At 46.6% G+C, this 27,745-nt stretch overlaps 1 protein-coding gene across 4 annotated transcripts in view; it reads left to right on the forward strand.

The window, feature by feature from the left end:
* Positions 1-1,679: 1,679 nt before the first annotated feature.
* Positions 1,680-27,745, forward strand: part of KIF23 (kinesin family member 23) — a 39,973-nt gene continuing 13,907 nt past the window's right edge. Inside the window, exons 1-14 of one of the 4 annotated variants that reach the window (XM_088452797.1) lie at positions 1,680-1,868; positions 10,318-10,384; positions 10,874-11,002; positions 11,627-11,732; positions 12,557-12,693; positions 12,984-13,099; positions 13,176-13,346; positions 13,906-14,018; positions 23,456-23,577; positions 23,942-24,044; positions 24,500-24,579; positions 25,141-25,260; positions 25,344-25,503; positions 25,586-25,753. In XM_088452797.1, the coding sequence (XP_088308923.1) occupies positions 1,855-1,868; positions 10,318-10,384; positions 10,874-11,002; positions 11,627-11,732; positions 12,557-12,693; positions 12,984-13,099; positions 13,176-13,346; positions 13,906-14,018; positions 23,456-23,577; positions 23,942-24,044; positions 24,500-24,579; positions 25,141-25,260; positions 25,344-25,503; positions 25,586-25,753 (1,606 nt within the window). In that variant the 5' untranslated portion in view covers positions 1,680-1,854. The remainder of the gene's footprint in view (positions 1,869-10,317; positions 10,385-10,873; positions 11,003-11,626; positions 11,733-12,556; positions 12,694-12,983; positions 13,100-13,175; positions 13,347-13,905; positions 14,019-23,455; positions 23,578-23,941; positions 24,045-24,499; positions 24,580-25,140; positions 25,261-25,343; positions 25,504-25,585; positions 25,754-27,745) is intronic. The other 3 variants (XM_088452798.1, XM_088452799.1, XM_088452801.1) reach the window with 3 other exon arrangements.

Below are 27,745 nucleotides of genomic sequence, written 5' to 3' on the forward strand. Positions count from 1 at the left end.
CCACTGTCAACAAATGTAAAAAATAAAACAGAATATTCATTAACAAGAAAAATATTATTTCTTGTAAATATTATGCACCAGAGACAGCCCCCAGTAATAACATGCTCCAGCCCCCCCAATATATGCTCCACACCCCTCCCCCCTAACATAATATGCTCCAGACCCCCCTTGTAATAATATGCTCCACACACCAGACCCTCTCCCCCGCCCAACCCCGCACAGTAATAATATGCTCCAGACCCTCCGTACCATGCTACGTTGTTGATAATTGCGCAAGTGGATGGGCTTTGTGTACGGGTGGGGGGTATTGCCCCCCCCGGATCCGCCACTGCTGTGGATGACGACGTTCATAGACATATCGCGTTGGCTATGCTGCACAGCTGATGCCAAATATATCTGCAGATATATTGGGGCAACATGCTGTGTGTACGGACGGTCAGACGACCGTCCGTACACTTAAATCAGAGGTCACGGGGAGGGGGCGTGACAGATGATGGTTATTCAGTGTGTATGAACAACCATCATCTGCAGATATATCTGTTAGGTGTGTACCCAGCTTAAGTTGAACACCAAACGTTTATTACCAGCTATTTATATAGCGCACACATATTCCGCAGCGCTTTACAGAGAATATTTGGCCATTCACATCAGTCCCTGCCCCAGTAGAGTTTACAATCAGTTAAAAACGTTTCGGCCAATCCAATTAGGTATGAATTGCGAGTAGCGAGTTTGTTTCATGAAACTCGACGGCTGAATGCGCGCACCCGAGAATTCTCCAATTTAATTAAAAATGCCTATTCGCGGTACTCGCAGCGGAGGTTTGCAAAATGACTGCCAAATGCGATGTGAGAGAAGTGCATGAAAAAGTGGGGATCCCCTCCTGGACCCCCCAAAATTTATAATTTCGTTAGCAGGACCGTAAAGAAGGTTGTTTGTGGGCATTAGGAAAGTACTGAAGGTTTTTAATTAGTGTCAAACGTGCTTTTTTTAAAAAAAAGGAAAAATAAAATTATAAAAAGCTAATTTTTTTCATTTAATCTCAAACGAATTAAACGAAAAATGCAAAAAAAAAAGTAGGAAAAAGTTATTTTGGGGTACTATGAGGGCACTTTGAAATTTAAAAAAAAAAAGTGATAAAAAAATACAATATTTTTAAATTGAAAAATTATTTTAATTACATTTGGGGTGTCTAAACTAACGAAAAAGTTGAGTTTGGGATAATTTGAGGTGAACTTTTTTTTTACCCCCAAAAATTACATGTAATCATTACACTAATTAAGCTAATTGGATACTTCCAATGACCTAATTATTCATTTGGGGGGTGTCCAAGGAGTTCAGCACGGTGTCTCGACATTTTAACCTTAAAATTCAGGGAGGTGTGAATGGAAAAATACGAATTCAGTCTAGTTCAGTGCGAGTCACTAATTAGATTGCAAAATTAATTTGCTATGTGAATTCACAAAGAAAATAGCAACTCGCACCTAATTAGATTGAAGCCTTTGATTATGATGATGATTATTATTATTATTATTATTAATAATAATAATAATAATAATAATAATAATAATAATAATAACACAATAATGTTGCCAGTCTTGGCACCAGATGGCGCTGTTACCCTAACTATACCTCGGCTTGTCTACACGCCCCTGCCACACTCTGTTGTAGAAGACGGAATGACGTCACTTCGCGCTGTGATTGGCTGAATTTAAAAAATACACTGCGCGGGAAGGGGAAGTCCAACAGCTGCCGTGCTTGATTGACCGACACCGGAGACAGTGGTCCGGGAGTTACGGGCCCGGAGCGGGCAGAGGCTGAGCCACCCGAGCAGCAGCAGCAGCAAGCGGTCCAGACATGATGAAGCCGGCGTAAGTGCATGGGGTCACCCGGAGCCCTGCTCCTAGCCCATGGGGTGTCATGGATGGGACTGCAGCTTTCAGGGGGCTCAGCTATGGGTGCGGGACCTGGAGAAGGTGCCTGTGGATTCTGGGGAGGGGGGCGCTGTTTTTGATGCGGTTGGGTGGGGGGCTCTGACGGAGATAGAGGAAATCATAGGTTGGGGGACAGGTATCCAGGGAGCTGCAGGTGCCTGGGCATGGCAGCGTGATGTCCTGCAGAAGCACCTACAATCCCATTTGAATGAAAACTGTTTGGTTGCAGTCATCTGTGAAGTAAATCTTATTTATTTAAAACTCAATTTGTGAGTCATGGAGATGCCCCCCACCTCCCCTAACTAGTGGCCCAGGCTGGAGCAGGTTAATGCCACCTCAGTGCCAGCATTAGGTAATGGATCTTCATGTCACCTGGTGGGGCAGATGGAGCAGGTTAATGCCACTTCAGTGCCAGCATTAGGTAATGGATCTGCATGTCACCTGGTGGGGCAGATGGAGCAGGTTAATGCCACTTCAGTGCCAGCATTAGGTAATGGATCTGCATGTCACCTGGTGGGGCAGATGGAGCAGGTTAGTGCCACCTCAGTGCCAGCATTAGGTAATGGATCTTCATGTCACCTGGTGGGGCAGAGGGAGCAGGTTAATGCCACTTCAGTGCCAGCATTAGGTAATGGATCTGCATTTCACCTGGTGGGGCAGATGGAGCTTTTAGGAAGATATTGTAGTGATTGTCTTATCCAGCTCATTTCTGCTACTATGTATCTCATATCGCATTGTAGCCACTAGTGTTACTCCAATGTAAGCTTTGACGCAGGGGATGGATTGTTGGGTTCTAGGAAAATACTGAGTGGCATGAGGTTTTATTTAGTTTTTTTTTCAGATTTGAGTTTATTTTGGCTATTTGCAGTACAAGATTAACTTCTGCTATTGTTAAGTGTTCTTAATCCTTTCTAAACAACTTTGGCCTGTATTCAATTGCCGGCAAAAATCCCAGACTTTTCTCCGTCATCGCCAGTTTTGCCTCCGGAAAAGTGTTGTGCTCGTCCCAACGATTCGCCCTGTTCAATTGCAAAGGATGCAAAAACGCGTCTCGGCGCAAAGTCCTGTCAGATTTCGGGAAATCAACCTGACACCCCCAAAAAGATGCGCTGACATGGGGGATCACTATGGATGCCCCTGAATAGCCCTGCTGAAGGTATTTGGGGTACTTAAATGGTCTCAATAGGTGCTATTTAGTGTATTTGCATATGGGATGAAGAATAGCATTTAGCAATATTTTTTCCTCAAAATAACTAGTCCCTGCAAATTTGGGGTACCTGAAATGGGGGCTAGCATATTTAAAAGTTACTAAAGTGAAGTTTTAAAAATCATGGATAAACCACCTGCTGCAAAGAAAAAAACACCTGGGGCATACTTGGGGACCCCCCTGGAGTCTATTTTGCTAGTTTGTTTGTCCCCCAACTTTACACTTTTTTGCTTTGATGCAGTTTATCTTTGGGCGACTGCCCTAACACTGCATGGGGGTTCCCGCAACTTAGCACCCCAAAACTGTACTTTTTTTCCGCCTCCATTCAGATGCGAATCTTTTCCGCCTAACTGACTGCATTGACTTTCCGCTTAGGCGAAAAGTCATTGCAGTTGAATTGGGCGGAAAGTTTCTGACAGGCGAAATTATGTCATTGGCGAAAACTTTTTGCTGAGAACGGTTTTTCGCCTGCAAATGAATAATCTGTCTGGAGAACTGTTATGGGCCTAATTATTAAAATATCAAGTACTCCCCTGGAAACTGGCAGTCCTTATAACCGCAAATTGCAGCGATAAGGAATATTTTGGGGGTTATTTACCATTGTGAAGTTGCCGAGACATGGGCTCAGATAAGAGCACGTCCCTGCGATCAATAAGACTTAAACTGATAACCTACACTATCCCTTTATATCTTGGTTCAGCCACAGCAGTCCATGTGCAGAGAACATAACTTACACTGGCTATAGCAGTCACTCCAAACCACCGGAAAGGGACCACAAGATCTCACTCCAGCCTGACTTCCTCCATAGGAAATGGCATAGCTTAAGTTGCGCTCCCATAGAAAACTATGGGGATGATTGTTGATTGAAAAACAAGGGAAATCCCTTTATAGCTCAGATCTGTCTGTGTGAAACTAACTTCTTACATGCGGCAACATATGTTATTGCGTGTTTTAAGGTCAGAATTAGTTTGATGAATAGACCCCTTTAGGCTGGTTAGTCACTGGCATTAAGGAAACACCAATGACGTAAAGTTTGGAATGAAACCAGACCTTTTTGATGTAATTGATGGTATGCCATTAACCCTCTTGTGAGTAAACTGAGCAGGAAGGGTCTTGAAGGTGCCAACATGTTTCCTCTGCTCCTGATGGAAATGAATTGTGGGCATTTGAAGCAATAGTGATTAAAAACATTGTTTTATATGGGATAGTTGCAATGGGGTAGATGTATTATAGCAGCACTTAACGTGCCGCTGTAACGCTTCCCGCTTTGCCTCTTTACCGAGCGTTAACTTCCCCCTCCGTCGCTACCCGTTAGAGACCACAGCGCATCAGCCTAGTACTGATGCGCTGTGTCTCTTCTACAAGATAGCAGCGCCGATAATGACAAAGGCACATAGCGCCTCTGTCATTTACCGCCCAGACCCCTGATCATACATCGGGGAGAAGCGGTGTCAGCGCACATAACGTGCGCTTATACTGCTTCTGGGCTTCATACATCTACCCCATTGTATCCTGCCAACCACACATCCATTCATTTGATTCTCAGCAACTGGGTCTATCCATGAGCTGTCAGATTTAGGCTTGATTTTTTTTTTCTTTTTTTTTTTTTAATGGGGGGGTGCATCTCAGCCAAAAGGGAACCAATGAATGGTATTTTTCTATGTAATTCATGAACTGATTGTTCATCACAACCTTTGTCTAAATCTAGTTTCAATAGGTGGAAGTGATTTTGCACTTTAACATGACAGAAGGACAGTAAATTTGACATCGCCATATCCCCCAAAGTAATGACAGATCTGCATGTTAACTTCTCATTTTAGTAACTGTTAATGGACCTTTCTAATCAAGGAAATCTTTCAATCTAAACAATGTATTTAATTGGCTTCTTATGTAAAGAGAACTTTTAGTACATGCAGAAAATTTGTCTTGTCTGTAATGAGTTTTGTTTTCACAATCAAATACTGTAATGTGTCTGGATCAAAGGTCCTTATGTTTTAAAACCTCCAAGACTATCGATCTGGTGTGGAGCAATATATTTACTGTGTAACAGACTGGCAAATCCTTTGCATCTATTTCCAGTAGAGGAATTTTGGCAGACTGCCCATTCTCTGATGCGCACACAAAGCATTTGTCTCTGAACTGTAAAGTAAACCTATCTTGTGTGCAATAGATGGTTTATGAAGTGGTATACTGTTCAGAGCACACTCCTACACCCCTGTCGTTAGAGGTAATGAAGGTATTTGTTTTGTAACCAGTTGTCTCATGGCACAGGAATGTGCTGTCTATGGGTGTATACAGGGAAAAATCCTTTACGGCTCTTTTGATTTGACTTAAAACATGTTCCAAGTCAGTTTTTGCACAAGAAAAAGCAGTGTCCTGGATATTCAGCGGAGGCTTTGCCTGTTCTTGTGGCACACAGTTGCTCTCATACTTGATACTTGTCAATGGTCCATGTTTGCAGGCTTTTACTGGTACTTTATCACGTCTTATCCTTTAGAGCAAAGGAAATGACTCCATACCTCTTTTACCAGGGAGGTATAGTTTCTGGTTGCAGACAAAATGGGGGATATGCAGGTGCACACTATAATCACTAAGAATTCCAATGATCAAATGTTTATAATAAACCCCAACAACTGACATGGTTTTTAAAGTAAGGTTTCTTAGTACATGTTTGGCCAAAGATGTTTGCCCATCTACCACATCACGGTGAACCTTATAAGGTGTCCCTAACGTTCTTAATACTGACACTTTAATGTGTCAGTATTAGGGATGTTAAGGACCCACCTTATAAGGTTCACTGTGACTTGGTAGGTGGGCAAACATCTTTGGCCAAACAGTTTCTAATTGAGCAGTGTAGCTTTCTGTATGAGTGTCTTAACATTTGTAGCAAAGTCGCATCTGTACACTCGGGACAAATTTGAGACCAATTGTATAGTTTAACTGTCACTTGATGAACTACATGACGCTTAAGCTGTTGATACACTGGACGATTGTTTAGATCTGGTTGATGCACAACTGTTCCAAACGATTATCTGTCAGTGTATGCACACAAATGATCATTCAGTTTGATCCTTGTTGCCAAATCTGTGCAGTGAACTGCCATTTATGTCCATACATCGCTCAGTAAATCGAGGCTCGGGGATATTGTTGAATCTTGTAGTGTACAGGTTCTCAAACTCTGTCCTCAGGAACCCAGACAGTGCATGTTTTCCAGGTGGTCTCACATAATCACAAGTGAAATAATTAGCTCCACCTGTGAATCTTTTAAAATGTGTCAGTGGGTAATGAATACACCTGTGCACCTGCTGGGTGACCTGGAAAATGTGAACGTGACCTGTGTGGGTTCCTGAGTACCGAGTTTGAGAACCACTGCTGTAGTGTAAGGGCAGCATGAGTATCAAGACTCATTCAGCCTTTCGCCCACAACTACTTGTCTATTTCTGTTTTAATTGCTGAAGCTAAATTAAAAAACATATTGGCTTGTGATGGTCTATGGCAGTGTTTCCCAACCTTGCTCTTCAAGGCACACTTAAGGGGGCGATTAATTTGTTTTACTGCACCCTAGCTCCCATCTAAAGTGACGGGAGATTGAGGGGCGATCTTCAATTGTCTTTGGGTTTAGCCATGTAAAGTGGCTAAACTCGTCTAAAGTCCTGGTTACGGCGCCCAAAACCAGGACTTATCGCACATTTTCTGCTCGCCACCTCAGGAGGGTGCGAGCAGAAACGTCAGCGCCGGCGGCTATCTCGTCCGAAAGGATCAGCAATTGAATTGCTTTATCGAGTTCCCACTAGGGAGAGACTCTGTCGAAAGTATTTGAATTTCCCTAACAGTCCAGGGGCTCCATTCAATTTAGCGCAATTCTGGATAGCCCCTGGAGGGAGCTCCTGGAGCTTTTCAATTCAGCGCGCTGTTTAGTTTGGCAGTTTTGTCGGAGAATGCCGGCTTTAGTGACTCAAGTGCCGGCCGCAATGCTGTTGGCGCTGTGCTAAGCCAGAAAACAGCCTCGCGACCTGCACTTTATTCGGATTTCTCCTAATCTCAGGAGGGTGCAAGAAGAAATCCTTTTAGTCAGGCCAAACTGCGCTGAATTGAATAGCTCCAGGAGCTCCCTCCCGGGGCTATTCAGTATCTTGCTGAACCCAGCCCCAGGTTTTTAGGACATGCATGCTTGAGCACAGATGGCTAAGTCAAAATAACTGAGGTTAAGTCATCTGTGCTCAAGTATGGCTGTCCTTAAAACCTTGACTATTAGTGTTCCTTGAGGACTGAGGTTGGTAAACACTGGTCTACTGGATTGGAATTTGACACATATTTTTATTTTTTTTACCTGCTCTCATTTTTAACGTATTTCTTGATTTATAGGTGTCTATTTAACAAGACCCTGCGGTATCGGTTATTCTATATCGCTGTATAATACAGCGATGTCCTGCTGCAATTTAACAAGCCAGGGCTCCCAAATCCTGCTTCTCAAGGAGGGTTTCTTTCTCAATGGCAGCTTAACAATGCAAGAGAAGGGCTAAAGGGATATTCACAGCTATCATCCATGCCATTGCATTGTGACTGTACCCAGAGGGGATCCAGCACAGCCGGTCAGGCTTCCCTGGGTCCTAATCGCCAGATATAGTTAATCCTGAGATTGTGTCATCTGGAGTCTGCTAAATTAGTGTGGATGCCATCCTCTGGAGACGTTTGGGGTCGGAAATATGTACCAGTGCTCTTTACCTCTTGGTAGTGAAGCAAAGATAAACCTCTATTTGCCCAAGTGGCCCTGATGTGTAGATCTTGTTGATCTTTTTATCAGTCAACCTTGGTGTGTCTCTCGTCAGTGGAACCTGTCATTTTGGCTCCTCTTTGGACTTGTGCTCACAATGTGGTTCTAAGCCATAGTGCTTATGCTGAAGAGCTGTGGTGGATGTTATTGGTAAACTCCATATTTGTTTGCGTTTCTCAAACTTGTCAGCTTCTCTCACTAAAGTCCTTGGCACATGGTATTCCTAATCTATCTAATGAGCGATCTGGAGATTTCACCTCACCTAACCTGGGCAAGGGAGTTTGAAGACATAAGCTGAGCCTTTGCATCATGCAATGATCAAACAGGATATACTTTGCAGTGCGTCTTAAGGCCCCTACACACTAGATGATATTTTGAAACATTTGACCGATTCCGACGCATCGGAAAAACAAATAATCGTCAAGTGTGTATGCCGGTGGTTCCCAAATTTTTTTCTAATCTAGAGTATCAGCATATTTTCCACGGCACCCCTGGGCCAAAAATTTTAATGAGAAATGCAGCAAAAATTAAATTAAGTAAAGTGTGCTTATGTCACCCTGAGGTTCAGTTATGTGCTGGTGCACAGGGCTGTGCTTCTTTTTGTCTTTTTTTTTTTTTCGATAAGCAAACCAGTGCTAATGACTGCCCATCATACTGACTAAAAATGATTTCGTCTGGTACTGGACCACCAACCCGAAGCACCCCTGCAAGTGCCCTGATGCACCCAGTTTGGGAACCACTGGTGTATGCCACTTCAGCTGCGTCGTTTGTCACAACTTTTGTACATGCAGGAAGATCTCTCAATCTCTTTAACAAATCCCCACAGATTGTGTAGTGTGTCTATCAAACGACCAGACAATATGGTTACATTATATAGTTAACAATCTATTGTTTGGTCGTTTTAGATTGCACAATGTGTATGCACTAGATCGTTTGACCGGGAGCTCATGGGAAATCATTGACTATAGTGTTCACTCTAAGAAGACTGGACCTAGAGAAAGGGCACATTGGCGCGCGCTTCCGAAAAGGTGGTGTGGCCAATGAAAAGGGGCCTGTCTTTATGAAGCGTGCCCATTTTCGCCAGTCTTAAGGGCATGCCCGGCACTTAGAGAGGCCGGCAGCCGCCAAGTGCTGCTGTCACTGTGAATGGATCCAGTGGTGCATCCATTCACTGGCGGTGACCGCTGCACCGCCGTTTTCCCCACCCACGGGACACTGCAGCCCGCGGGAGGGGACAAAACCCACAGGCTGTTCCAAACTACCCTTGTGCACACCACCGTCTTGTAGTGAATGGGAAATGGAGAGGGTTGCAGAAGTACGCACTATTATAATACTGTGACGTATGTCGGCTAGAATGTGCATATCAGTAAATGTAGGTAACCTCTTTCTATTCAGCGTATTAAGCAGGTTGAAGTGTTCTTATGTAATATTTAGATCTTTACAAATACATCTGTAGAGGCCTAGTAATGCCGTCACACATGGACAAGTGCCCTTAGGTATTTCCTATGTCGAAATCTGTCGGTAAGCATAACGTCATAGAGGGCGATTGAATTGTTTTCACCCACAGTTGTGACTAATAGTCGGCCGATAGAGCCATTCAATTGTTACTCCATATGGCAGCGAATAGCTGCAGGTGGACACATTTCTGTTGGCACCCTCCTGAGATGGCGAGCAGGAATGTGCAATAAATCTGTGGTTTGGGCATCTTACCTGCAGTGTGGGCACACTAACCAGGACTTGAGTGGTTTTATGTGTGACATATGTGATAAGGCACGGGCGCCAAAATCAATTGAATTTCGCACCCTGATCTCATATCATTTTAGACGGATCAGGTGCAATAAATGAATTCTCTTCCCCATAGAGCTAATCTCATGGGGAATGATGGCAATGGGCTTGATTCAAATGAATGCAAATTAAATGGCACCCGGAGGGAGCTCCCAGAGCTATTCAATTCAGCGTGCTGTTAGGTCGGAGAATGCCTGTTCTCTCTCCTTGAACAGGGTGTTAAGTCGCGAAAATGGGCATTCTCAGACTAAACTGCTGGGTGCGTTGCTGTTTTCGTGGCGCTAAGGGCAGAAAACAGCATCGCGCCTGTACTTTAGTTGGATTTCTGCACGCACCGAAATCCTTAACAGCGCGCTGAGTTCAATAGCTTCGGGAGTTTATCCCATTTAGCCCATTCTTGATTTGGTGTTTTCTTGTGTTTCATATTAACTTTGTTCCACTTTATACTAAAGTACTTATTTGTTCATTGTGTTATAGAAATTGTGCTTCAGTTTTCATATAGTGTCACTTTTTTTTTTTTTTATATATATATATATATATATATATATATATATATATATATATATCTATATATATATATATATCTATCATTTAAATACCTATTGTTTTTGTCTGTGTAGCAGAAGCAGAGCTCCATGGAGACCGCCTCCCAAGAAGCCAAACACCGGTCAGAAGGAGCCAGTTGGAGTAAGATTTTCTTTTAATCTTATAGATAGTGTACATAATTTTCGGCCCCTCCATCTACAAAACTTTAGGACTCCCTAGTCAGAGCCCCTATGCCTGTTACATGCAGCCATTTTTCCTGAGGCTCTGCTAAGCTATTAATCACTGAATGGAGGAGAAAGTGTGAGTGGGAAAACTAGTCACCAGAAAAATGGCAGAATGTAGCAGTCCCCTGTGCCTATGGCTGTGGGGAGGGGGGAACGTTAGCAAAATAATTCAAAATATTACAAGTTTTTTTTTTTTGTTTTTTTTTCTGTTTACTAGCAGAGGCTTTATCGTTGGTGCACTTGGGAGCTAATAGTTTCCTGCCCCGGTCATCTCTGCCTTTGACCCGGTCATACTCAATATTACTACGTTTTGCAGTTTTGCTAATGAGTGTCTCACTGATCACTAAAATAGGTTTGAAGACCCAGATTCCCAAACTGATCGGTTCTGATGTGACTGTTTCCCCAGGTTTACTGTAGGGTGCGACCCCTCAGCCCCCCAGACCAGGAATGCTGCATTGAGGTGATCAATGAGACCACTGTTCAACTGCACCCTCCAGACGGCTGTAAAGTCACCAGGAACGGAGAATATAAAGAGGTGAGAGCGTAATCGATGTTGGATGTGTAACAGTTCTAAATAGCTTTACCATGCCCTCATATGAGGTATTGCATACAGCCTATAAATGATGTAGTTTGTAGGTACTCTATTAATCTTTCATCAGTTGATTAAGCTTTATTCCCTACCATTCTTTCTAATGTGAGATGTTCTCAACTGACATGACCGCACTATTTCACCGATAGTTATATTATTTATAACAGATGGTAACAAATTGTGTACTATTTGTAACAAGCATGCCTTGTTCCTAGATATGAGTTTTTCTATGTGTATCTTTATACATGTGCATAAACTTAAATTCCAAACCTATATTATCAAATGATATTTGGTTACTGACCCCCTTAATAAAACAATATGAATAGTTGAGACTTTATTTGAGCTACTATCTATTGACAATATTTATCTTCCTGCATTGTAACAGCAGCCACTTAAAAATATTTGCTGCCTTCGTAGTCTGAAAAGTCCCATTACAGCAACCAGATATCAAGGGATTATAATCTTAAAAAAAACCTGTTTACCTGTGTCTTGCAGAAACATTATATTTGCTGACATACCCGTTTGTATTTGCCAAGTTATACTGATTATTTTCCTTTAATCCTGCTGTAGACCCAGTATTCCTTTAAACAAGTCTTTGGGATGCTGGTAACACAAAAAGACCTATTTGATGATGTTGCTAAGCCCTTGGTGGAAGATCTCATTCGTGGTAAAAATGGTAAGGGTGTTTTTTTTTTTTGTTTGTTTTTTTGTGGGTGGCCACATTCCCTTCAATATCCAATACTAGCTGGTTGCCCGGGATTTTAAGAATGTTTGTTTGCACATCATCCTCCAACCAACCTCTCCTTAGGCAAGCCTCACGAAAAGTGTGACAAACTTCCCCATCAACAGTCCTAAGGTCTTCAAAGGAAGTAGGACTTGTAACGGTGTAAAGCAAACTTCGGAGATAGAAGCATTCAAAATTTGTAGGCTGTACAGTGTAAACACGGCCAAGAGCTTCTGTTGCTCTGATACCAGGATGACCATCTACAGCGATTCCCTATTTTCTGCGTAGAAAAACTGTGTGAAGCATTACATGTGTAAGATTTTGGCAGCTCACAGTACAGCAGGGTCCTTGCAAAGTTATCATTTTGACACAGTTGGAAGAAGGAAGTGAATGTTGCCTAATTTGGTAGAGTCAGAGAGCTGAGAATGCTGGCAAGGCCTGCTAAAGCTCTCTTCGATAATAAAACATTAAGATCATGACAACACAAAATGTTTGCTCCGAGGCCCTACCTATATGCCGTGAGGCCTCACAATGATCGTCCAGCAAAAATTGTGGTTTTAAATTAATTAAAAATGAACAGTAATTTCGATTTTAAAAAAATGTTAGTTTCCTCCGCCGTGTTTTAATACGCTCGTATGTAAAATGTCTCTATATTTGCTTGTAAACTGTGAATTTGTATAGAAAGACAGAAGGACAAATTTACGCTTTTATATAGTAGACAATGTACTGCTGTTCCTGAGTTCTGAGCTTTTTGCTTTTTTTTTTTTTCCTGTTAGGATTGCTCTTTACCTATGGAGTGACCGGCAGTGGGAAGACTTACACAATGACTGGATCTCCTGGGCAAGGAGGACTTTTACCTCGATGTCTCAACATGATCTTTAACAGCATCAGTGCCTTCCAGGCCAAGAGATACGTAAGTCTTCAGTACCCAGTAAGGCAGGGCTTCACAATTTTTTTCGAAAGTGTAGGAGCCAGTTCACTGTCCCTATCTCCCTTGTGTTTATATAGTTTGTTTGGCTCTCTGACATTAAATTGCTTTATAAATTGGAAAGATATTTTTTTTAGTAGCAGGTACTTTTTTATTTTTTTAGAAAAAAAAATAAAAATGTATGTTTAATGTAGCCTGAATATGATCACTTCACCCAGCGGCCATATGACATGCAAGTACGTTCTATTTGATCTTGTATTTCCTGTCATCTGCAGGTATTTAGGACTGATGATAAGAATGGTATAGAAGTACAGAATGAGGTAGATGCTCTATTAGAGCGCCAGAAGAGAGAGGCGCAGCCACAGGTTATCTCCAGGACGCCTCTCAGCAGGTAGGTTATACTGCTATATGTATATGACCCTTTCCCCTGTCCCAATTAGTGTCACTCATACATGTGTGTCCTGCAGGCATAGAATAGAACCTGAATTTGCAGATATGATTAATATAGAAGATCACTGCAAAGTGGAGGATGTGGATGAAGACAGTGTGTACAGCATCTTTGTGTCCTACATAGAAATCTACAATAACTATATCTATGATCTTCTGGAGGAGTCGCCTATAGATCCCATTAAACCAAAGTGAGTGAACAGCTTGAATGCGGAGCCTAAACTACTTCCACGTTTTGTTTTAATAACAAAAGCGCCTTTCTGTTTTAAGATATAATACAAGGTGATGGTTTTGAAGCGCTTGGCTTTTTTTTTTACATGGTTTACTGTATGCTTGTATAGTGTGGTAAAAGTAACCTCTCCCCTGCTGCTTTCTGAGGGGCTATTTTATGTGTTTGTTATTCTGACCCATACTTCTACAGTTATTTAAAGTGTTGCAACATAGATTGTAACTTGTTGCTATTCCTTCATCAGGTGGAACACGCCGGGAAAGAATGCAGAGTTTATGTATGTTTACATTACATAGCTTGTGCCTTATTACCCAGATTTCTGCCTGATTCTAGTGTTGTACATCATCATCATCATCTTTCTGCTCTTCCATCCATCTAATTTATACATGTGGCATAATCCTGCATGTTTGCTTTGCTCAGCAAGCTTTTATATAAAGTGTGTATATGCACCAGCTTATCGTGCCACAATCTTCTAGTATCCCAATCCCTCTGACTCCACCCCCTATTTTTAAATGTTTTAGACCACCACAATCTAGGATCTTACGTGAGGACCAGAACCACAACATGTACATTGCCGGTTGCACAGAAGTTGAAGTTAAAACCACAGAAGAAGCCTTTGATGTCTTTTGGAGAGGTGAGAGCCTTAGTTTAAGTGGAAATGCTGATCCTAGAGAGATGTTCTTCATTTTTGACGTCTGTATGAGAATGACCAATGTATCTTTCTTTGTCACGGTCCATAGGGCTCCACAGGGAGACCTTGGGGTGTAGGTGGTGGTTGAGGACCGGGCACCACGCAATTAAAGCTCTAGCTCACGGATGCATCGGTCCATCCCCTATACGCTGCCCCCGAGGCACCTCAGTTTCATCAGTGCCTGGCCGGCGTTGGGTCACCTTTATGCAGTGGGCTGCTTTGGAAGCCCAAATACATTTTTATTTTTATTTTTTTTAATTCTTCAGAGTCCATAGGGGATCCACAGGGATGACCTTGGGGTATAGCTGGATCTGGATACATGGGCACCACGCAGTTAAAGCTTTAGCTCCCAGGATGCACTGAGTCCATCCTCCTCTAGACCCCGTGCCACAGGCACCTCAGTTTAAGTTGGTGCCCGGCCGGAGTCGGGTCACCGTTTGCGCAGGGGGAGCTGATTAGCAGCCCCATAGCTTTATTTTAGTTGTTTGTTTTTTTTTATTTATTTTTACTTTTGAACTCATCAGAACGACAGTGTTGGACTGTCCAGTGGACGTCCAAGCTGCCGCCCCTCCACACCGCGACGCCAGTACAGATCTGGGGATCACGGTGGGCTGCCAGGACTGCTGCCAGATCGACGGGGACAGGTAAGGACCCGCGTGTTCATGCAGTTTTATTGTCTCTGGGGACAGACCGGAGGCACTGGCAGTGTCGGCGCCGCGGCCTCCTCTATCTATCTATCTATATATATATATATATATATATATATATATATATATATATATATATATATATATATTTATTGTATATGTAGAGGGGCACTCGCTATTCCAGTGCGATAATGCCGGGGTGCCTTCCTTAAAATAATGTAGAGATGCGAAATCTGTTTAAAAAAACAGCAACAGGCGGCACTCCACGGACTTTATAGAGTGCCGCCTGTTGCTGTTTTTTAAACAGATTTCGCATATATATATATAATTTATTGTGTGTATAAAAAATATCCCGCACTCACAGACCACCAGGGATTTTAGGCGGCAAGCGGGAGCCGGAGGTTAAGCGCCAGCCTTCCCTGTTTAGCAGCACCTCAGCTCAGCAAGCCTTTCTGCTCGGGTCTGGTGTCACTGAGCTGCTCTCCTTCTACGGCCACTCCCTCTCGCAGCCATCTTTTCTCATAGTGGCAGCGCAGACATCTCATGCTTCACATGGACCGGTGCCCCTGTATATCTCTCCCCTGCAGGGACAGTGTATGCATCACTATAGCTCTCCCAGACTCTGAATCTGGGCAGGTTGATTGTAGTGTCAAGGTGCAGTGAGTGTTACTTCTGCATGGTATGTGACTTTTGTTAGCGCTGACTCTGTGTTCTTTTCTAAATAACTGTCAGTCTATGCCTATCCTTTTCCTTCTATAGCCCTGACAGGTGTGTGTGGGAAGGGCTTTTCTTTGATCTCACTTATATAAATTCATGTATTTGTGAGGTATGTCACATACAGTTGTGTGCTACACGCTTCCATATCCACGGAGCTGCGTGTTGCATGCTCGAGGGTCCCCCAGTTGTGTGCTGTTGGACTTCCAGATAGCTAGATAGATATAATATCTATCTCACAGCCATGTCTGACAAGGAAATTGAGAGCTCCGCTGCTCCCACTCTGCTCTCCTGCAGGGGTTGGTAAGGAGGATTTATCACAGGATGGGCTGTGTGTGAGGTGCCATCAGTTGCCTTGTCCCTCCAAACCCCCAACTTGCTTGAAATCAATCTATTCTCTGTAAGGGGCTGTAGCCTGTCCGTCTATGGCTATGTCCTGGGTGGATAAGGCCATTGAGAGCTGGGCCAATGTGCTGGAAGATACCTTTTCTGAGGTTCAGAAAGCTTTAGTAAGACAGATGAGAGATGCCGCTTCCTATATTGGTGAGGCGGCTTTGGATGCCAGTCTACTGACCTCCAGAGTCTTGGCCACAGCTGTGTCTGCTCGCCGCTCTTTGTGGTTACGCTCTTGGAGGGCGGATGCGAATTCCAAGAAGGGCCTGGAGGCCTTGCCCTTCAATGTAGAGATATTGTTTGGCCCCAGACCTGGACAAAATTGTAGACACCCTGGCAAAGTGTAAGTCGGCTTTTCTGTGCCTTCTAAGGCTAGAACCTCCTGCTTTTTCGGTCTTTTCGTTCTCAAGGGCCAGTCCTTCCCGAGGCAATCGGCGGCCAAGGCCGCCTCTAAACCTAAGAAGCAAGCTTGGCGTGCTAGACATCCTACTTCCAAGCCGGAGGATAAAACTTCCGCCTGTTGGGACGGGCCTTCCTCTGGGGGATCCCGGAGTGGGAGGCAGACTACTTCAATTCGCCCAGTGCAGGTGCAACACCACCGCGGATGTTTGGGTACGAGAAGTGGTCTCTCAGGGGTACGTCCTCTAGTGTGCACTCTAGGTCCGGCAGCAGGCAGGACACCGGAGCTAGGAAACTTCTGCGCGCGGCCGAAAAGGGGGCGTGCCCGGCACTTACGAACATGCCGGGCAGCCCCCAAGCGCTGTGGTCACTGAATGTATGCCGGGCGCATGCTCTCACTTCCGGGCCGTTGGACAGTGGAAGAAGCAATTCTCCCGATCAATATTCTGGAACTTCGGGCCGTGTACAGGGCCTTCCAGTTGTCAAGTCACGTTCTTCAGGGAAAAGCCATGTTCAGTCCGACAACGTCACCATGGTGGCGTACATCAACTATCAAGGGGGCACTCGCAGTCGAGCAGCGATGACAGAGGTACTTATTCGCCCTCTCTGGATTTCACAAGAGGGTATGGCCAGCCAACAAACAAACTTTGGCTAGATGGCTTCGTTTGGCTATTTCTGAGGCTTATGTCACGAACTGAGATGCCTCTGGCTCGAGGGTGGGGTATAGGGGGAAGGACCGATGCAACCTGGGAGCTGAAGCTTTAACTGCATGATGCCCGGTCCTCAACCACCACCTACGCCCCAAGGTCTCCCTGTGGACCCTATGGACTTCGAAGAAACACTTAAAGGTAAGTTTTACCAAAAGTCTCATTGTTTGTAGGAAACTAGGGTCGATGTCTCAATGAGTTGCTACTTATCTTAATGGGGACTGGTTTTGGTTGAGTATTTAGAATCAAATATTAGGGGGGGGAGGCGGCTTGCAAGGTGGATATATCAAATAGAGCTGCGGCAACTCTAACCTGCTACAAGAGTTTGTTCCTTCCAGACTTAACAATATTTAGTGCTTCATTAGAATGTCCATGATTTAAAGTGATGGTCATAAGAAGGCCACTTCTGCCTTGAACACCTGATTTACATGTACAGCCTATTTGTTGGCAAAGTTAGCATTTAATGCTTTATTTCTACTTCAGGGTCCATAGGGTGACCTTGGGGTATAGCTGGATCCTCGGGCACCACAGAGTTAAAGCTTTTAGCTGCTCCCAGGATGCACTTGGGTCCAACCTCCCCTATACCCCGAGCCACAGGCACCTCAGTTTAAGATGGTGCCCGGCCGGAGTCGGGTCACCCTGCGGGGGGGGGCTGCAGGAGCAGCCCCCTAAAGCTTTTTATTTAACTAGGTTAAATTTATTTTTACATTAGTTCTTTTTCCAGAACGGCAGCGCTGGGCTGTCTGTAAGACGCCCACGCTGCCGCTCCTTCTCCCTGCTGGCGCCGCGACGCCAGCACTGAACTGGGGATCGCGGCGGGGGAAGCCAGAGTCTGTACTAGCGGGACTCTGGCTTCCCCCGAGACTGCTGCCGGAAGACGCCGGGGAGATCAGGTAAGCCGCGCACCGCTGATTAGCGGCGGTGCGCGGGTAATGCGTTTTTATATGCAGTCCCATGCCCCCGGTCTAGGGGACAGACCGGGGGCGCTAGCGGTGGCGGCGGGCCCCCCCTCCATCGGAGGCATACCCCGCCAGACCACTAGACCACCAGGGTAATTAAGCGGCAAGCGGGATGCCGCAACCTTGGGGGTTAAATATGCTAGCCAGGGGAGGAAGCCTTCCCTGTCAGCGGCTCCTCCCCTCAGCTCAGCGCGCCTTTCAGCTCGGAGTCTGGCGTCGCTGAGCTGCAGCTACTCGGGCCACTCCTCCTCTGAGGTCTCCAGCGGCCATTTTCTTACTGGCAGCGTGGATACTCTCAGGGAGCACGCGGACCGGTCCCCCTGTGTACCTCTCCCCCGACAAGGACAGTGTACACAGCACTATAGCCCTCCCAGACACTGAATCTGGGAGGTTGATTGTAGTGGAAAGGTGCAGTGAGTATATCTTCCTGCATGGTATGTGACTTTTGCTAGTGCTGCCTGTCTGTGTCTTTTTTCTACTTACTGTCAGCCTGTACCTATCCCTTTCCTTCTCCTACAAGCCCTACAGGTGTGCGGAGGAAGGGTGTTTCTACTGACCATCTATATAGATCACGTATTTGTGAGGTCCGTCACATACAGTTGTGTGCTACACGGTGCCATATTGTGAGCTGTTGTTCAGCACACTGGTGAGGGCGCACGTTTTCTTCCTAAGTCATGTCTGAGGAGGAGATTGAGCACTCCGGGGCTCCGGCATTGTTCTCCTGCAGGCGCTGTTCTGCAGGAGTGGATAGGGAGGATTTGTCACAGGACGGCCTGTGCGGACGGTGCCAGGCGGTCCCTGGTACGTCTAAACCTCCCATGTTGCAGGAGCCACCATGGGCGATGTTTTCCCAGGTGCTGGTGTCCATCGCGGACCGTCTGTCGGTCCCAACTGCCGCCCCTACTAGGGCGTTGCCCCAGCCTGCCATCCCCCATTCCCCGGGTGTCCCACAATTATTGCAGACTCCCCCGGGGTCTCAGCCTGTTGGTCCCTATGCGGGGTTGCCAATGTATATTCAGTCCACCCCTGTGGCACAGCCGGCTGTGGTGCCGTTTCAGGCTCCTGTGACAGCTCCTCCACCCTGGGTGGATGCGCTTTCCCACACTGTCCAAGATTTGGCGGCAGCATCTTCGGCTTTTCAGTCGATGTTGCGCAGTGACGTGCCCTCCAGGGCGTCTAAACGCTCAGTCATGGCACAGGCTGCGCATCTTTCGGATTCTGAGGGGTCCTCGGATGATGGTGAGGTGCAGGATGACTCAGCCTCAGATGCCTCAGTCCAGGAGGTAGACACTAAGTCTTCCATCAATGTGCGGGCTCTGGTTAAGGCGGTGCGGGCTATTCTTCTGATTGAGGATGAGGCACCCGCTCCCAAGTCAAGGTATCCTAGTTTTAAAAAAGCTAAGGTTACTTCTACAGCGTTCCCCTTGTCTGATCAGTTGACTGATCACATGGCGGTGGCCTGGCAGACGCCCAGTAAGGGTTTCCTGCCACAGATACGCTTGGCGTCCAATTATCCATTCCCGGAAGCGCATTGTAAGAAATGGGAAACTCCGCCTGCAGTCGATTCCCATGTAACACGCCTCATCAGGAGTGCTACTTTGCCATTGCCGTCTATATCCTCGCTGAAGGATCCTACGGACAGGAAGGTGGAGACTTGTCTAAAGTCTATTTATTCTCTCTCAGGGGCTGTAGCCCGGCCGTCCATGGCCATCTCCTGGGTGGCCAAGGCCATTGAGGGGTGGGCCAACGCCTTGGAGGACACGTTTACGGATGAATCTCCGGACGTCCAGAGGGCGTTGTTAGGACAGATGAGAGATGCCGCCTCCTACATTGGAGAAGCATCTTTGGATGCTAGCCTGTTGACCTCTAGGGTTTCGGCGGCAGCAGTGTCTGCTCGTAGATCCTTGTGGTTGCGGTCTTGGAGAGCAGACGCGGTTTCAAAGAAAGGCTTGGAGGCCTTACCTTTTAATGGGGAATTACTATTTGGTCCGGACCTGGACAAAATAGTAGATACCCTGGCAAAATCCAAGTCAGCCTTCCTCCCTTCAGCTACTACACCTGCTAAGGTCCGGAGCTCGGCGTTTCGTTCCTTTCGGGTTCAGGGCAAGGCAAAGGGTCAGTCCTTCCCGAGGCAGTCCGCACCCAAGACCGCCTCAAAGCCAAAGAAGCAAGCCTGGAGTGCTAGGCGCCCTTCTTCCAAGCCAGAAGATAAGCCTTCTGCGTGATGGGACGGGCCTCCCTCTGGGGGACCCCAGAGTGGGAGGCCGACTTCTTCAATTCGCCCAGTGCTGGCACAATACCACCACGGATGCCTGGGTGCGAGAAGTGGTCTCCCAGGGGTACGCCCTGTCTTTTCGGCACAGGCCGCCTTGCCAGTTTTTTTGCACAAGTCCTTCTCAGGACAAAACCAAGGCCTTGCAGGTTCAGGAAGCCATAGAGGCCTTGCTGACGGCGGGGGTCATTATACCCGTACCACAGTCTCAACGTGGGATGGGGTATTACTCTACGCTGTTTCTGGTGCAGAAACCCAATGGCTCTCATCGCCCCATCCTCAATTTGAAGTCCCTGAACAGGTTTCTCAGGGTTCCCAAATTCAGGATGGAAACTTTGCGTTCCATCATACTGGCGATGGAACCGGGGGATTATATGGTCTCCCTGGATATCCAGGACGCCTACCTCCATGTGCCTATAGCAACATCGCACCAACGGTTTCTGCGGTTTGCTATTCTCCACAACCGATACCAATTCAGGGCTCTACCCTTTGGTCTCTCCACGGCACCAAGGGTATTTACCAAGGTGATGGCGGTCATGGCGGCTCACCTTCGGAGCCAGGGGATACGGTTGCTACCGTATCTAGACGACCTCCTCTTGCTGGCAAGCTCCCCGGAGGTACTGATCCAGCATCTCCACCTGACGGTCGCTTGTCTACAGGCGCACGGCTGGTTGATCAACTGGAAGAAATCCTCCCTCATCCCATCACAACGGATGGTTCATTTGGGGGCCCTGCTGGACTCTCGTCAGCAACGGATTTTTCTGACTCCAGAGAAGGTCTCCTCCTTTACAGCTGCGGATTCACAGTTGTCTGAGCAGTGGCAGAGTGTCGGTGCACTCAGCGATGAGAGTTTTGGGGTCCATGGCGTCGGCATTCGACATGGTGGAGTTTGCCCAGTTCCATTCCAGGTGCGTCTGTCCCTAGCCTGGTGGCTGCAGACAGCGCATCTCCTGGAGGGGCGCCCCTTTTGGATCCCGGAATGGGTTCTGCTCACGACAGATGCCAGTCTCCGGGGTTGGGGGGCGGTGACAGGCTCCTTGTCACTTCAGGGTCGTTGGTCGGCGGAGGAAGCGATTTCTTCCCATCAACATCCTGGAACTGCGGGCAGTATACAGAGCCCTGCAGTCGTCCGGCACCGCTCTTCACGGAAGGGCCGTTCAGGTGCAGTCAGACAACGCCACCACGGTGGCGTACATCAATCACCAGGGAGGGACTCTCAGTCGAGCTGCGATGTCGGAGGTGTCCCGCGTCCTGGCTTGGGCGGAGCGCTATCTTACAGCTCTCTCGGCAGTTTTCATCCCAGGAGTCCTCAATTGGGAGGCAGACTTCCTCAGCCGTTACGATGTGCATCCCGGGGAATGGTCGCTTCATCCAGAGGTATTCCAACTACTCGTGGACAAGTGGGGGCTGCCAGAGCTGGACCTGATGGCGTCCCGTCACAATCACAAGCTGCCTGTGTACGGGTCAAGGACAAGGGACGCAGGCGCAAGTCTGATAGACGCGCTGTCGGTGAAATGGCTGTTTCAACTGGCTTACTTGTTCCCTCCGATATCTCTGCTGCCTCGGGTCCTACGCAAGTTCGAACAGGACGGAGGCACACTGATCCTGGTGGCCCAGAAGGCCGTGGTACTCCGATCTGCGGAGCCTGTCCATCGACACTCCGTACCTCCTACCTCAACGGCGGGACCTGTTGTCTCAGGGGCCCTGTCTTCAACCGGATCTGGGTCGACTATCTTTGACGGCGTGGCTCTTGAGACAGCCGTCCTGAGGTCTCGGGGCTTTCTAGCTCCGTTATTACCACCATGCTGAGGGCGCGCAAGCCTGCTTCCGCGAGGATCTATCACAGAGTGTGGCACACTTACTTTCAGTGGTGCGAGGCCAGAAACTATGATCCCCAGGTGTTCCGGGTTTCGCGTATTCTGGCTTTCCTTCAGTCGGGTTTGGATTTAGGATTACGTCTTTCTTCGCTGAAGGTACACGTGTCTGCTCTGTCGGTGTGGTTCCAGCGCAGGATCGCTGTTATGCAGGACGTACACACCTTTTTCCAGGGTGTTTTGAGAATCCAGCCTCCCTTTGTGCCACCTGTGGGATTTGGCGGTGGTTCTTAGGGCCTTACAGGGTCCTCCTTTTGAGCCCTTGGAGTCAGTGGAGCTCAAGTGGCTAACTTTTAAAACTGTTTTCCTCTTGGCAATTGCTTCTGCCAGGAGGGTTTCAGATTTGGGGGCGCTTTCTTGTCGTCCCCCTTTTCTGATTTTTCATCAGGACAGAGCGGTGCTTCGCACTCGTCCTGATTTCCTGCCTAAGGTGGTTTCCAGGTTCCACATTTATCAGGAAATTGTTGTACCAGCCTTTCAGTCACCTGATCTTTCGGCTGGGGAGACTTCCTTAGACGTTGTAAGGGCACTCCAGGTTTATGTGGACCGGACTAGTTCTGTGAGGAAGTCGGATTCTTTGTTTATCCTCTTTGGTTTTCACAAGAGGGGTTGGCCTGCCAACAAACAGACTCTAGCCCGTTGGCTTCGTTCTGTTATTATTGAGGCTTATATGCAGGAGGGTTTACCTGTTCCAGCCTCTGTTAAGGCTTATTCCACTCGGTCCGTGGGCCCTTCTTGGGCTGCTAGCCGTGGCGCCTCTGCTGTTCAGCTCTGTAAGGCGGCCACCTGGTCTTCCATTCAGACCTTTTTGAGGTTCTATGCGTTTGACACCTTTGCCTCTCAGGATGCATCCTTTGGGCGCCGGGTTCTCCTATCCGCACAGGAGCGTCCCCGCCCTTAGTTGGACTGCTTTGGGACATCCCCAAGGTCACCCTGTGGACCCCTATGGACCCTGAAGTAGAAAACAAGAGAGATGGTAAGAACTTACATTTGTTATCTGTTTCTACGAAGTCCATAGGGTCCACAGGGCACCCGCCCTGACGCACCTGGCTTCATATGGGCTCTGTGACTGGTCACCGGTTTTCCGTCTCCCATTTCTGTGAGTATGGTTCTTGTGTGTTCCAGTCTTCCTTCTCTCTGTTTCGTCTCCTCCTCCGGCCTGGGCTGCTTACCAACTGAGGTGCCTGTGGCTCGGGGGCGGGGTATAGGGGAGGTTGGACCCAAGTGCATCCTGGGAGCAGCTAAAAGCTTTAACTCCGTGGTGCCCGAGGATCCAGGATCCAGCTATACCCCAAGGTCACCCTGTGGACCCTATGGACTTCGTAGAAACAGAGATAACAAAGGTAAGTCCTTACCATATCTCTTGTTTTTGATCTAAGTTGTGAATGAGGAAGGACTACATATCTATTTTCCAGGTCAGAAGAGGAGGAGAATCGCCAACACGCAGCTGAACCGCGAGTCCAGCCGATCCCACAGTGTGTTCATGATTAAACTGGCCCAAGCCCCACTTGATGCCGATGGGGATAATGTCCTGCAGGTAGCTGCCATTTTTGTGTTAACTTGGATAATACTAACTGTTCTCTATGGTGAATGTGTTGCACAATGCTACAACTTGGGGGCATTATGTTAACAGGTTAATTTTTCAAAAACTGCAAAAGCTCAATTTTTTTTTTTTTTACACGTAATTAAGCTTAGAAAGTTTTAACAAATATTTCACCAGAGTTCCACGGTTGTGACCCCCTTCATCGCCCCACCCCCACACCTTTCCAATAGATGTTCATAGGCCCCAACTGTTTTATCACACTTTAGCAGGAATGTGGTCCCCTCTGCTCACTCAGGGCATGCGCCACAGAGTGCTGGTGACCCAATCATCAGTCCTTTTTTAAATGTGGCTTTTGCAGGAGAAGGAGCAAATCACCGTGAGCCAGCTCTCCCTTGTAGATTTGGCTGGAAGTGAAAGAACAAATCGCACAAAGGCTGAAGGCAACAGACTACGGGAAGCAGGTAAGGTCTGAACAGTTACATTGCTTTTTAGTTTTGGAGAATTACTTATTGGACATGTGGAAAAAAAAGAAGCAAACACTTAAGCTGCATACACATAACGATTTTTTTAATGATTATCGTTAAACGATATCGTTTAACGATAATTGATGGCAAAAATCGTTCACTTTCTCAGTCAAACGATGAACGATTATCGTTCATGCGCGTTCACGTTTGTAGTTTGTCGTTCAGTCAGACTTGTCAACTCAACGATTTTCATTAAGGGAATATGCAAAAATCGTTTGTAGTTCATAAAAATCGTTCATGACATTTAGTAAATGAACAACTTTAGTAAACGATTTTAGTAAATTTTTTCAAGGGAAAAAATCGTTTACTCAAATCGTTCATTAAAAAAATCGTTGTGTGTGTATGCAGCTTTACTCTTACGTTATGTCATGGAACATTGTCACTTACTACAGGGAACATTAACCAGTCACTGATGACCTTACGAACCTGTATAGAAATTCTACGGGAGAACCAGATGTGTGGTACCAATAAGGTGAGGAGCTCCTATGAATCAGAATTGCTATGTAGTAAGGGGTGTATAAAATAAATATGATATATATAATCTCATCATTATATACAACTATGTTGCAGCTCACTGTCACTGCTTACTTAATTCCAACTATATTTTTATTTATTCCAATGTTGTGTCAGTTAAAAGGTATTTATACACTATATTACTTCAGCACATTTTCCTCACCAGGACGTCTTTAGTATCTCTGCTATTGGACCTTCATCATTTGTTTTGATTTAAGTGTTCTGCTCCTTAATTTGTGGTGCCCTCTACTGGCCATCCTCTGTAATGGTTAGTGGTGTAAAAGGGAGGAAAGCAACACAAAGACAATGCTGTTTTTCCCTGCTGGGTGCCTGCTATGCCCTAGTCTATCCCTGTTTGGGCTGTTGACGCTGAGAAATGATCTCCTAGGCAGAATTCTACAGTAATTAGCTAAACAAATAGTGAAAGTTCTAATAAGGCTGAAGTAAGGGTCAAGGGAGAATATTTGCAAATTTTGGTATGGAAAACCCCTTTAGTAGTCCTAATTTGTCTGTTTCCCAGATGGTGCCTTACCGAGACTCCAAATTAACTCACCTCTTCAAGAACTACTTTGATGGAGAAGGGAAAGTTCGAATGATAGTGTGTGTGAACCCCAAGGCTGATGATCACGAGGAGAGTCTGGTGAGTAGTCAGGGCAATATTCTGTGTAAAGTCCCCAGGAGGGGGTTCCATTATAATGTGTCTGGAAATGTTATGTATTACAGCAAGTTATGCGGTTTGCTGAGATGACTCAGGAAGTTGAAGTTGCGCGACCTGTGGACAAACCAATCTGTGGCCTCACCCCTGGGCGCCGCTACAGGAACCAAGCCTTCAAAGACGAGCTTACTCGTAGGCTTGAGGATCGTGGCGGTCCTGTAAATGGAGGCAAGTGCAGAGATACCTTTTTGATACTGTTGTCTGTCTGATTTTCTCCTCCCTCTGAATTTCTTACTTCTGTTTCTCATAGAGCCTGATGACCAGTCAGTAGTGGAGGTGCTTATTCAAAGTTTCCCTCCCATCTCATCCTGTGAGCTGCTGGATGCCAACGATGATCAGACTCTTCCACGGCTTATTGATGCCCTGGAGAAACGACGCAGGATCCGCCAGATGATGGCTGAAGAATTCAACAAAAATGGTTGGTTGTAATTCAAGACCTCACTTTGTGACCCTTATTCTGCTTTAGTCCTTACAGCCTCTCATGCTTTGCCTGTGTGCTAGATGAGCTCTGACATCACTAACAATTCAGATCCTAAACGCAGTGCCATTGACCTCCTACTAACAGCAATTATCTTCTCCTATCTCTCTTCTTCTCTCTGCACTTGCTTGGGTGCCTTCTGCTCACAATGAACAATATCCCCCAAAAAATGCAGAGGCACTCCAAGACTTGTAAATAAATCAAGCTTGTATTGTACACATATAATTCTAGATTTGTCGGACACTGACACTCCTCAAGTAGGGGCAGAGGCTAAGTCTAGTATTTACATTCCAGGCTTCATACGGGCAGTCCGTGCGGCCATGTTAATTACTGATGACAACTTACCTGCAGCGCCTACTCATGTTTATTTTAAAGGGGTTAAAGGAGCTGCAGCAGTATTCCCTCTATCTGGTCAGCTAGTTGATCACATGGAGGAGGCCTGGAAATCTCCGGAAAAAGATTTCAACCTCACAAGCGTCTGGCTCGTACATATCCCTTTGCGGAAGATTACTTCACTAAATGGTAGTCTCCGCCTCAGGTGGATTCTCACGTGACGCGCTTAGTAAAGAGCGCAACTTTGCCAATGCCGTCTATGTCTTCCCTGACGGATACTACAGACCGTAAAGTGGAGGTGTGCCTAAAGTCTATCTATTCCCTTGCTGGAGGAGCATCTAGACCGGCTATGGCTGTCTGCTGGGTGGCTCAGGCTATGGAAAGGTGGGCGGACGCTTTGGAAGCATCATTTGCTTCTGAGGGTACCAGCGAACAGGTTGTGTTAGTGGGTAACCTTCGGGATTCCGCTACGTATATTAACGAAGCAGCTTTGGATTTGAGCCTGCTTACTTCTAGGATTTCTGCGGCGGCTGTGGCCGCTCGACGCTCCTTGTGGTTATGTTCTTGGAGGGCCTACGCTGAATCCAAGAAAGGCTTGGAATGCTTACCCTACAATGGGCAGGTCCTGTTTGGACCAGCTTTGGATAAAATAGTGGACACGTTGGCAGCTGCCAAATCGGCATGTCTACCTTCAGCCCCGACTCCGTCTGGGTCTAAAAATCCGTCCTTTCGGCCCTATCGCCCTCCGGGAAAACCTAGGGTTCAGTTTTTTTCCGAGTCCTTCAGGTCCCAAAAAGACCGCTAAGACCAAGAAGCAAGTTTGCAGTACCAGACGTCCAGCTGCCAAGCCGGACGACAAACCCTCAGCCTGACGGGTTGGGCCTCCCCTTGGGGGATCCCAAGGTGGGAGGCAGACTTCTGCAATACGCCCAGTGTTGGTTCAAAACCACCACAGACACTTGGGTAAGGGAGGTGGTATCTCAGGGATATGCCCTCTCCTTCCGCAGAAGGCCTCATCATCAGTTCTTTGTAACAGCACGTCCTTCAGAGTCGGTGCGTTCTATGCTTCAGATGGGAGTAATAGAACCTGTTCCGTTATCCCTGAGAGGGACCGGATATTACTCCAACCTTTTTCTGGTTCAAAAGCCAAATGGATCATACCGACCTATACTCAACCTCAAGTCCCTGAACAAGTTTTTAAGGGTCACTCGGTTCCGAATGGAGACTCTGCGTTCTAGCTATGCAGCCTGGGGATTTTATGGTGTCCCTGGATATTCAGGATGCTTACCTGCATATCCCCATTGCCAGGGTTCATCAGCGTTACCTCAGATTTACAGTGTCGGACCTCCATTACCAGTTTCAGGCTCTACCGTTTGGCCTTTCCACGGCTCCTCGGGTGTTCACAAAAGTAATGGCGGTCATGACAGCACACCTGCGGTTGCAGGGAGTTCGCCTGTTACCTTACTTGGACGACCTTCTGTTGTTGGCAGGGTCGCCACAAGTCCTTTGCAGTCATCTACAACTGACAATATCAGTATTGCAGGCTCACGGCTGGATAGGGGACTGGAAGAAATCCTCTCTAATTCCTTCTCAGAGAAT

Source organism: Taudactylus pleione, unplaced genomic scaffold, assembly GCF_031769625.1.
Source record: "Taudactylus pleione unplaced genomic scaffold, aTauple2 ptg000556l, whole genome shotgun sequence".
NCBI lineage: Eukaryota > Metazoa > Chordata > Amphibia > Anura > Myobatrachidae > Taudactylus > Taudactylus pleione.